At 39.0% G+C, this 12446-nt stretch overlaps 1 protein-coding gene across 1 annotated transcript in view; it reads right to left on the reverse strand.

The window, feature by feature from the left end:
* Window positions 1-3121: 3121 nt before the first annotated feature.
* The window catches only part of NCK2 (NCK adaptor protein 2), a gene marked incomplete at its 3' end in the record, with an annotated part of 42732 nt that continues 33407 nt past the window's right edge, over window positions 3122-12446 (reverse strand). The window contains exon 3 of the mRNA XM_009705990.1: window positions 3122-3843. Coding sequence (XP_009704292.1) covers window positions 3122-3843 — 722 coding nt within the window. The remainder of the gene's footprint in view (window positions 3844-12446) is intronic.

Here is a 12446-nt window from a genome sequence, read left to right on the forward strand (position 1 = left end):
CATTCTGTGATTCTATGATAATCCCCAATGCTTTTATAATTCCATACATAAACAAACTATATGATGTATGATATATAAATATTCGGGCAGACAGAAGTTCGAGATGTGGTAAAATATTTCTTTAAACCTAATAAAAACTAAAACTCTTGAGTAGTACTAGGATAAAGAAGGCATAACTAAAGTTTTTCTCATTGCTTAGAAAAACCCCAAATACAGAATCTGCAAGACAAGATCAGAATTAGAAAACGGGAAAAAAAAAGTTAAGTTCCTCAATTCAGCACATTTTTTTTTGCGTGTGTGCAGAAAACTTGGCGTAATATGAATTGAGTAAATTTTCTGGGATTCCAGTAAGTGTTAGATGCTGGAAACATCTTGAAGACCACATTCTGAAAGAATCTTTTTGTGCTCCACAAGCAACAAATTCACCAGCAACAATGCAGGCAGCAAATTTGAAACTGCTTTGAATACATGTGTGTTTAGCGTTATGATATCACATTAAATTAAAAGGTTACTGTGTTTGTTCAAGGAAGTTTGTTTACTCCAGAGGTAGGTTCTTAAGAGGAAAGAAACGAGCCATAGCATAGTGGTCACTGTGACATGGCGTGCACTGAGAAATGGCTGTGCATTTTTGTAATTTAAGTAACATTGATTTTCAAACTGTCCTTCTGGCACTTTCCCAAAAGACAGAAGAAAACTGACAGCCGCTGTCTCAGGATAATCCAAAATGCAGCAAATCCAAAATGAGCTTCTACCTCCTGGATGGACACACCAAGGGTACACCGCATCCAGTATACCCGCCTGCCCCTGTCAGTCAGGATGCTCCCTTGAAGAGAGCGCTGAACTGCTGTAATTTAATGACTACCATAATCATCTAGTGGCTTTTTACATTTTAGAAGACTGTACGCCCACCTCAGTCTTTTCTTCTATTGACTAAACAAACTTGATTCCTCTCAGCCTCTCTAAGCCAGTCATGTTTTCTAAATTTCTATTTTTCCTCCTGTTCTCCTCTGGTCTATCTGCATTTGCCTTCGTTTAGGGATTACGGTTAACTAAGGGCAGAAATTGGAACTCAATGACACAGACCTTTAAAGAAAGAGTAGTTTGACAGCTGTCATGTCTTCTATAGAGCAAATTCATCAAGGAAAGATGCCTGAAATTTAACCAGACAATCCTGTATCCAGAAAAAAAAAATATTCGGGACTATTACAGAATTGTATTTTGTCAATAACATTACATATGATGTAAAAATTCCAGGGAACAGCAGAAGTCCTAACTTCAATAATAATAATAAACTACTAATGTTTTCAAAAAATTAGAATGCAAGGTTTTATTTGGATTTAGAAAATCCTACAGAATTAACAACTTCCTTGTCTTTCAGTTCTTGTTCTGCTGTCACTAGAAGCCTCTGTTCATCTCCCTCACCAAGAGCCAACATGCCAGACAATCCCAAATTTTAGTATTGCATATGAGGAACGCATGAAAAGTCAAATTGAAGCCTGAAATATTTAGTTACTTGTCCACTAAAGAGTACCCTTTAGTACGCACCACCTAATGAATCCGTCTCAATACTACCTCAGATTTTGACTTCGCTCTGGGATCTCTTCTGAGTAGCTGAAATTGTAACTTAGGAAGAACAGAATCAGCAAATGAAATGTGAAACATAATTCCAAAAAAGTATCAAAAGCTAAAAGAATCTTTGCCTCCAGATTTGAGGTCAAGCTTAATTCTCCCCCTTACTTAAAGCAAATCCTTCGTTTTCCAGCGTGTAGTTATGTCAACACCTACTACTGACTAGTTACTGAAATCATGCACACAAGGAATAGTATATAGGAACAGTTTTACCCCAATTTATAGATAATTATGATAAAGAGTATCACAAGTTCTAACCAGAAGTGATATAGGCAATCAATACGGCCGCCTTAAAACATTAGTTAGAGTCAAGAAATCTCTTAAAAACCATATTATGGCTCAAACTAGATGCAGTTGACACTGCTTCAGTTTTCATTCACAATCTGCGTTGAGAACCAGGACAGGCCACAACACAGGCACAGTGAAAGCTGATACAAATACGGCATAGAGATAGGGGTCTGTAGCTGTAGAAGGTATACTGATTTTAGTAGTACCGTATGCTCATATTAGAAGACTGAGCTAATATAACTACATTAATTTAGAATTTTTATATGTGAAGTATAAATACTTAGATGGAGGCATCTACTAAAGAGTAATCTGTCTTCATGGACTGGTCCTACAACTGAAACAAATGCAGAAAAGCCCTAATCGCAAATTCAGATTTGATTCCTTTTTTTTTTTCTGGTAGCTTTTGAAAGATGTATTAGAGAATTATTAAAATATGTCACCTTTTCAAAATCACAGTCAAGGGATAATTAAATTTTAAGTGTTTAACTATGAATTCTCTGGTCTCAGCATACATGAAAGGCTTCTCAGTAGAATTTTAAATTTGAACTTTCAGAATTACAATGATCGCTAATCAGCATTGCTGATATCCCTCTGATGTCATCAAGGCTCAATTTACAAAGTATATCAGCTGCTGACTTGACCCCCTCTGTTGTGTATCATAATCTTAACAATTAGATACAATAATAACTACTTTATTACAACCTAAATAATGTAAGTAGAGCAGAAATACATTAAAACGAGATTTTAACCAATAAAGAACCTATGCTATTCTTCAATTAAAAGCAGAACAAAACTGACCAATGCAAAGATCCTATTTGCAATTAGCTTTAAAATCAAACTAATGACCAAATTTGCAAGTCATAAGAACTATTTTATCTTGTAGAACTGCAAATTTCAGGAGGATTGCATATGAGGAACACCTGAAAAATCAAATTGAAGCCTGAAATATTAACTTGCTTACCCACTAACTAAAAAACCCTGGATAATACAGACACAGCTGTTAAATTTCAGTGTAAATGTCACTGCATCTCAGTAACAGACGGATTCTCACAAGCAGTAAGCTTATCAGTGGGTAATGCCGAAGCGTTGCTTGCTTCTGTAAGGGTGAAAAGCCCTTTACTACAGATAGGGAAGCTATTAACTGTCATGCCTGCTAACCCGAGCATCGGGTATTACAAAGCCTGCCGGGCTGAGTACCACTTACCGAAGATTCACTATCTCTAACAAGGAAGTCTCCTTCCACTCCCCTTTCGTTGAGGGCACATTCTGCTTGGTGTCGCGTAACATTCCCGTAATACCACTCTCTTCCAGCAAACCGTCCGGTAGAAGATGGTCCCGTGTAGCTTATCTGAGGTGGATGGGAAGTGTTAATGGTAGGACCATCGCTAATGATTACTACATAGTTTTTAGGAACAAGACCAATTTGCCCTCTGGAATTTTTACATTTCCACCATTCTGGGTCATTTTCTGGCTTTTCAATGACTTCCATCGTTTCCCCTTTTTCAAAATTGAGCTCTTCTTCTGTGACGGAGCTGAATGGATACAGTGTCTGAACAACGTGGAGTACTTTGGTGCCCTGGCCGTTACTCATGGAAGCGCCTTTCCTTAAGCTGAGAAAGCTGGGTGAATCTGCAGTTGCCTCCTCAACCTCCTCTACCACATAGTTCGAAGGAAACCAGCCAATCTGTCCATTGTAGCTACCTCTCCACCAGCCATCACTGCACTTCTCCATGACGATCACTCGGGAGCCTTTAACGAGGGACAGTTCATCCTCCCTCTCCGCGACATAGGCAAATTTCACGTAGGCTGGAATGTTAAGATCGTAAATCCGGTCAGCGCTGCTGCCGTTGGATGGGTATTCTGCGTCCGTGCTAGGAGTGGGTGAGGCATCTCTCGCACTCGTCTTTCTCTTGGTTTTTCCCAAACCTGTTAAAGAGAGAAACAGAACGCGGTCACTCGGGATGCTTGTCCCCAGGCTGCAAACACTGGATTCCAATACACGCTCCTCCATCACTTTAACAACACTGCTACATGGAGATCTCTTCTGTACCACTACATAGTCGGGACACTATAACACCTTTAAGACATTATCTTCAACATCCAGCTGCTGCACCATTAGGTAAGGAACAATTTGCGTTAATGGCTCTCTTCCCTTTCCAGAAGTACCAGCATTTTAATACACTTAAAACCAGTGGTTTCTTCACTACAAGAACAGCTAACCACTGGAATGGTTGCGAGCTTGCTGTTATGTCTCTTAAAAACCCAGCCAAATGATCATGCCTTTTAATTTTAGTGATGACTTCAATTTGACTCAAGCAAAACATGAAAGAAAATCTACAAAAATTAACTAGCACAGCAATAAAAGCTTAAGTTTCTCTGCAAATTACGTTTTGCTCTCTTCATTCTTCAGTCAGTCCCGAGGCAGCTACAGCGGCAGCTCCTTCCGACTGCAAGCTCCCTTTTGATATCCACACCTCTTTCATCTACATTTCATCACGTACTATAAAAGCATAAACCTGACGGTGATGAAGATCATTTGCATACATTCCCCTATAATCTGTAAATTCTGATGTACTGTCATGGCTTTAATTACAGCATGAAATACAATGTACAGAAGAAACAACAATTAAACGCGTAACTTTACTTTTTTTTTTTTTCTTAGAGGAACCATGCTAATGTCTGTTTAAATGTGGAAGAAAAACTGCACAACACACTTAGTGTACTTTTCAAGCTTTTGTAACAAGGACTGCATAAGCTTATGTATAAACAAAAAGATAAAGGGAACAAGTAGCCCTCTCGTGAAATTCGCATATAAAAGTTCTGAAAAGAAAACAAAAGATGAAGCCTCAGTATAGCACAAACCAAGCAAGACTCAGAATGTCATGCAAGGGACAGAAAGCAAAAAATCAACAAAGAAACAGGAGCTTTTGTACTTTTCTCCATGCTCCTAGAGCCTTGCTGGCAGGCGAGAGATTCACCTGAGATACAATGAGTACATGCTGATTATGGCAGATTGAATGGAAAAAACCCAAACCCAAACCAAACCCAGGACTTTGCTGTTATTTCTTCAAACAATCTGACAGAAGGAGATGCATGCTATTTCATTTTTAACAACTCAGGACTATTTAATCTGGCCACTCTGCTGCTGAAAAGTGCATTCATTTTTTTAATATATACGCATATACAATTAATATCTTCAGCAAAGCCGTTTGGTCACTGCAAAACTACCTTCTTTTACAGAGTTAGCTGCACAGCACAGAAAAACAGCACACACCCAACCACACAGGGATTGCTAACTAGAAGGGTTAAATACATTAATACATATAGTCTTTAGGTCTCAGAAGACAGCAGAAAATTCCCAAAGTGTTTCCTGACCTTCTCCAGCAGCTCCTTGCTTCCTGCCGGAGCCTGCTTACATCCTACTGTCATTCTAACCACACCATTTCAGTCGAGAGCCGGCGGCCGCGCTTTCAGGCAAAATGAGGGAGACCAGCTCATTGTACTAGGGGACACAATCGCAGGAAAAGAGCGTTGTCCAAGCAAGCGCTAATGGAAAGCTGGCCAGGCTCTGATCTCTGCCAAGACTGGAAATTTTCATCAGTTTAGAGATCATTTTCAACCAAAAGACAAGGATGTCTCAGAACTAAGGAGCACTAAATTAGGGTGATATAAACACACACAACTTCAGGGTCATTCTGCTAGGAAAGAGGGGAAATTACTTGTTATAACTTCATGGAAAACAAGCAACTATTTCAACATATTCACTCTACATAAAGCCCTACACTGAGATTGAATCTTCCAGATTAAAAGCTTAGGTTTTGATGTGCTCTGTAATGGAGATATGCAGCACCACTTCTTGGAATTACAGCAGAAGGACTAATACAATAAAAAAAAGCCAGCAGATGATGAGGTAGCTGGCCAGGTGAAAACCAGTTGAAAATCAGAGCACCGAGGTAACTCTGAGATATGGGGATGCTGTGTGATAAGAGAATGCCAGAAACTGAAGTATTTTAAGAAAAAATTCTTGACAAACAGGTGAAAGAAACAAATTTCTCAAAAAACCCCAAATTCTCACGTCTGATAAAGGTGTCTAAACATTTAGCAAAAGGTTATCATCCAAGCACTTTCTTTCCCTCGGAGTTTCGTAATTTGCATCTTTTTCCACAAACCTTCCAATGCTGCATCTGACATTTCAAATGTTCCTTTCTATCCTCCTCGTTCAACAAAAACTTTAACAACATGGTGGGGGCAGGGAGGCGGGGGCCCGGAATCAGAAACGTCACTTTTTTTCTTTATCAATAAAGGCAGTCCGAGCTCTTCAGTTTAAGTTTAACATTTAATGCAACCAACCACAATAAGGCCGACAGCGTAGTATTACTTAGCCTTTTGCAATAGCAGCAATGTGCACCAAAGATTGTGTTTCCAGCAGGTTTGACCAAGGTAACTAACTATGCAGAGCCCCATCTGCAGCCGAGCACAGCCAAGGGCACGCACAACATTTTCTAACACTCATTTTTTTCCGTCAGGTTACAACATTCATAACTGCGTCTACGGCAGAAGAGGAAACAAGTTGTTCCATGAGCAGAATGAAGGAAATCTGTCCCTGTTTTTCTCCTTATACCTCCTCCTCTGCCTCCCCCAACTCCTGCGGGATCCACAACAAGCCCCCTTACCATATGACTGCCTTCACATCCCCAGGTCCTTCTCATACCTCCAGCTCCCCACTGCAATCTCCAAGCTGCCCTCAAAGTATACTCCATCTCCCCTGGTCCTGCCCTCCCTATCTTCATCAGCCTGGCCAGCCAAGTACGCCGCCCGGGGCCCCGCTGCCTTTCAGCCCTGCCTGGACCAAGCAAAGAGCAAGGATTGCTCTGGCTTCTTCTCCAATGAGGGACACCAGTAATGACCCTCCCAGGCACCGAGTTGGAGAAAACTAGTTAGTTTATCTCTGCCAGTCTGTCAAGTTTGCTTAAAATTGGCTGAGTTATCAAGGGTGGACAGATGGACGGACGATGACAGCTGACTGTGACAGCATGACTGCTGTAAGCTTCATTTCCTTAGGAAACAAGTCTAAAAATATAATTTAGTTGGATGGCTGGTCATAGCTAAGCAAGAATAAAGTTAGTACGATTATAACTTTGTATGCGTCTATGACAAAAATCACAACTCCATCAAATAAAAAGTACAATCTACGCGAGTCACCTCTGGAAGAGTAAACACTGCCAATACTTGCTACTAATCGAAATGTTCACTTACTACTATTTGTATGGGTATCCCTATTCTTATATCCAAATAGAATGAAACCCTTGTAAGGAATTTAATGGAAAACAAAGTGTTCAAGCACTTTGGGAGTCACATTCGGAAGAGTCAAACATACTTGTGAATGCAGGCGTAATTGTGGCATTTTTGTTGGTTTTGTTTTAATGGAAACTTATCTACTAGTGAAATACAACTGTATTTTCCCATTCTGACTCATCGGTCACAGTTCACCTGAAGCCATAATCCATTGTAATATAACTAGTTGTCGTAAGGAGAAACCTGAAGCAATGGATTAGCTTTCAAGTGAGGGGAAAAGAGTGGGAGCAAAAGCACTGCAAAGTAGCAGAAAGCTTGTTCTATGTTATGGCGTCTCGTAGGAAATAACACTGTTCACAATCTACAGCTGACCTACACCAAACTAGTTAATTTTCATTCTTACAGACAAGTTGCCAAGTAATGTGAGTAGGTTTAATTTTAACGTGGATATATTGCTGAGATAAAAAAAAAACAAAACTAGTTAGCATCATTTCCAGAGAAGGAATCCACTGCAAATCCTCCTCTCTCTGTGCAGTGAAAGAAATCCTCTGGCCCCAAGGTTAGTTGTAGGGAGGCTCAGAAATGTGCCTCCCACATTACTTTGTGCCCTCTTCCTCTCCTCGCTCAGTTGCAGCTCTAAAGAATAGCTTGTTTTGCGAGCAGCAGGCCAAAGGAAGACCAGTTTCCTATGAATTTACTTCCTGTCTCCTAAGTCCCCATTGTGCAAACCCCAGCTTCGCACCCTTTCGTTACCAGCTTGTCCCCGTGTCGGCCTCCCCGTTGTACCCGTACGTCCTCCAGCTCGCACCTCCAATGCCTGCTCCCTGCAGCACTTCCAGCCTTCCCACCTCACGCTCCTCAAGCTCCCCCAGGAAAGGTCTTGAGCTGCCCCCAAGCCCAAACCTCATAGCAGTGGAATTTCCTTCTGCTCACTCCCCTTTGGCCCGACATGGTGATGGTGTCGGTTCCCCTACCCCTGCCCACGCCTTCTGCCATGCTGGTCACGCTCCTAGCCCAGCGCTTGGCCGCCTGTCAGACAGCACAGATACCCCAACTGCCCAGCCTTCTCCTGCTAAAACCCAAAGGAGGTTTCCTCCCTCCTTCTTCTGCCTTCAGTGAAGGCACTGGAACAAGGCTGCGTAGCTACAACCGTTACAAGAATTGGTGCTTAATTAAACAAGTTTAATTATCTTTAAAACTTTATACTACTACATACTTTATCAAATACATACATAACACTTGTATAGAAAGGGATTTTTTTTGCCACGACTAAAAATTCACATTCCATTTGCTATTTATGGTTCGTATTACATATTACCTTTAGTAGAAAAAGCCCACTTACAAAATAGATATCTTCTCCTAATTTTAGGAAGACTTATTTGATGAGTCTTTTATTGCTCCTGGGAGCTGGTGTCCTTGCCTGAAACTGATGAGCGACCACATTTTGTATTTTAACTGCTTTTGCTCATCCCCAGAGGTGAAAGAACAGATTCACTGACGTGGCTGTATAATGCATCTCCGCAGGCTTATCCGTAGTCATATTTATTTTATGGAGTTCTATTTAAGAATAACATATACTAAACACTGAAGATGCTTGCAGTCAAATTGTCCAGCACCCCCTTCCCAAGACTGCTCCCTAAATTTAGTACATCTCATATGCAGCTTAACTTTAAATAGACTAAGTACAGTTGCATTTCTTTTCCAAAGGAATTTTAAGTTTATTTGATATCTCACATTACTGACTTTTCCATTCTCCCATCTTCTGTATATAAAGAAAGGTCAGTCAATACCCAAAGCCAATTTCTGAAAACTAGCTGGCAAGTGAAACTAGTGTCATCTGAATTCTCCCAACCTATCTTTTCTAAAACCTTTTCTGATTTTAATACATAAATCATGAGCAAAAATATTTTCTGTAGCTTACCTGCACGTCAAATCAAATTCACAGGACAAAACTAAGGCCTTTCAGAAAAAAGGTGCAATACAAGAAAACCGTATTGCTTTGAGAAATCATAAAGGCAACACTAAACAATTTCCAAAACAGAATTCTTCAATCCAGAACTCAATGCAAGAGACCATGCCACTGAACATGCCAGGCACAACTGCTTAAGAAGCCTCCAACAACTTCTTATTAAAACATTGAGAGCAATTAAGGAAGGACACCCCCTTCTCCCCCAAAGTAAGTGACCTTTAAGCTATAAAAAACACTGCAAAATCAACAACAAAAGTGTCTCAACACAACTGAGTTCTTGGAAACTACTTCCTATTTAAGGAACTAGATTTCTACTACATGGTGTCTTGCAAATATTCTGTATCACTTTCGGAGTAGCTAGTTTCAAGTCTAAATATACAGCTGGAAATATAACAACAAATGCTGCCAAGTAATGCTGTCACCTTCCCTCTCCCCTTGGCAATTAGAAAATCAACTTTTTATATATTTTATTGCTATATTTACATCTTAATAGATTTTTTTCTCATAACAAGTCAGAACTGATTTTGTATCCTGTATTCAACCTTTTATGTTTCAAATTAGTTTTCCATCAGTTATTATATATTATTACAAAGCTGTAATCAGCAAAAAATTAACTCAAGTATGATAAAGGTCATCAAATAGGTATCTTGAATTAACAGTATATCAAATAAAGCCAGCTACTTTCTTTCATAGTCTATTTACAAATACAACAAGTTTTTTCTCAACTGAAAAACTAAATTATGCTCTATCACCTAGTCAAAACACCAGAACTGATACTAGAGCTGAACTAAAAGCAGAGGTTATGTACAGCCAAAACCAAAGGCAGGTAAAAACTGGTATATTTCATTTTTATCTCCCTAAAACTGAATTTTGTAGATGTTTCTGGTTTTCAAATCCTCTAGAAACAGAAACATGATGCTCTGCCCACTTGGAAAGGCAGGCAGGGCTAGGGAGGATCCCCGTCTTCCCACTTCCAGGCTCCTCGCCAGCCCCCACGTTGCCCAAACCAGCCATGCCTTCCCTGAAGAGGCTTGCTCTGCCATCAGGTTAGTACCTAAAAAATAAAAATCAACCCGTGATGCACGGTTCTATCAAAAGCTGACTAATCAGCATGATGTTAGCGAGATGAATGCAATGCCGGGTTGACTTTGATGGGTCAGCAAGAGCATCGCGGTGCCCCTTGGCCCCCATGCACAGTGCTGGGGCTGTGGTTTGCGGGGCCGAGCACCTTCCTCCTCGGATGCGGTAACACCCTCGCCCAACTTCCCCCTTCGCGTTCAACGGCAATGCCTTTCAGCACGATGCTCAACTTCAGCCTGCAGCTAGTCGGTATCAAACTGACTAATATATAAAAACAAAGGTATTGAACAGAGGAGGAAAAAGGGAGAAAATTCTGGGAGATGGTTCCTTCAGCTTCTGCCTTAAATCTTTCTGCCATGACTCTCATGTAGGCTGTCAAAACATGGGTTTTAAACATAACATAAATGAGTATTTGAAAATTTATTTATGAGGGAAAAATAATTTTAAAAAGTGTTTTTCATTGGCATTACAAATTACCTAGTAACTGAAACTCCTTTACATTACTGGTCATTCTTCTCTGAATGAAAAAAACAAAACCCAAAGCAGTTACTTGTAAAATTTTTCCTACAAATTTTAATGCATCTCAGTTTGTGTACCCTCCTTTACAGTAAAATGCTTTAAACAGTACTACTTGCTTTATGGCTTAAAAAAAACGATCATAGAAGTCACCACAAAAAACATAAGTACGGTATGTTTTTATGAAAATATTTTCATTTTAATCAGATTTTTAAAATAATAAATTTTCTTCTTTAAAAATAAACCTATTATAATTCAAATTGAAACAAGGCACTCCACAGCTGAAAAATTTAACATTACTATAATCTATTAAGACAACTTCCATTAAACAGCTGAAACATTTAAGCAAAACAAGTTTGAAGCTGATAAATTTAAGGAAGTCAAACAAATAAGCTAGGAGAACTCCCAGTATAAATAGCAAGAGCAAGAGCTTGTTCAAATACTGAATAGTCATCTCTGAAACAGTTAGGAAAAATACTTTTTAACTCATTTCAGTGAAGTTTAGTGACATATAAAAAGTTAAGAAATCAATTTCAGCTGAGATGGAAATATGTTTAGTTCCCTTCAAATATAACACCAAATTTTACAGAACAGTTCTCCCAGTTCTAAAAAACTTCAAAGACAAAGTAACCAGAAATTCTCAATTTACTAATCAAGTGTTTTGTGCTAGATGCAGCAGAAACAAGCAAGTTTAGCAAAACCCATTTTTGTTTAGAGGTAATATTTGTTCAACATTTTAGCCAATTTTTAAGATACTTAACATCATGATTTTTCTTGTGCATTTTAATAGAATTGCAATTCCATCTGGCTTCATGCATACGCAGTTAAAAAAAATAATCCTTTTCTGTTTACGAAGTAAGTTATTCATCTCCTAACACTAAGGCTCTGGGTTATACTGCATAGTAATGCATACGGTTAATAAGTATGCAAACTGTACAGTGTCTTTTTTTAAAAACCAAAAAAAATTGTATTAAGAAAGTAGTAATTAACTTTTCAGGAAAATTCTTAAGGAAAAACATAAAACCAATGTAAATTAAGTAATAAATTCACCCAATACAGAGACAAACACATAACTTCTTGACAGCTGGAATGTCCAGATCAGACATTCATTTAGCTTTATGTTATTCATTATTATTATTTTTATAATTTTAAATTAACTTGTCTTTGGTTCTTTATTAAAAAGGAATTCAGCAGACTTAAGATTCTTCTGTTACATAGAAAGAAAACCCAAACATTTCTGCACATTTTCAGTCTGCAGCCTCCCACCCCTTCTTCTCCCCCTCCACCTACACATCCAGTTTCCAAGCAAACGTTCAAAGGCCAAGATCCATATGGGATAGTCAGTGTTTTAGAAGCAACATCTCCATCAATAGCACTCTTTAAAGGACACTGCTATAAATTCCAGAAGTCTTCAACTGCATTTGTGATACAGAAATGAAGCCTTACAGCTCTATTAACGACTTTCTGTATCTTCTTTAAGAAGCTCAATATCGGAAAAAGTCACACTAGAACAAATCAGAAAATGGAAACTCTTCTTTAAATGTCAAAGTGAAATTCTGACATTTCGACAACCAGGCTGATTTACCACTGTGTTTTTCAAACACAGAAAAAAGTAGTGTCAAAGTCTCCCACACATCAAACACTATTATTATGGAGGCTTCCATAAAGA

This window comes from Cariama cristata, unplaced genomic scaffold, assembly GCF_000690535.1.
Source record: "Cariama cristata isolate BGI_N322 unplaced genomic scaffold, ASM69053v1 scaffold5608, whole genome shotgun sequence".
Classification (NCBI taxonomy): Eukaryota; Metazoa; Chordata; class Aves; order Cariamiformes; family Cariamidae; genus Cariama; species Cariama cristata.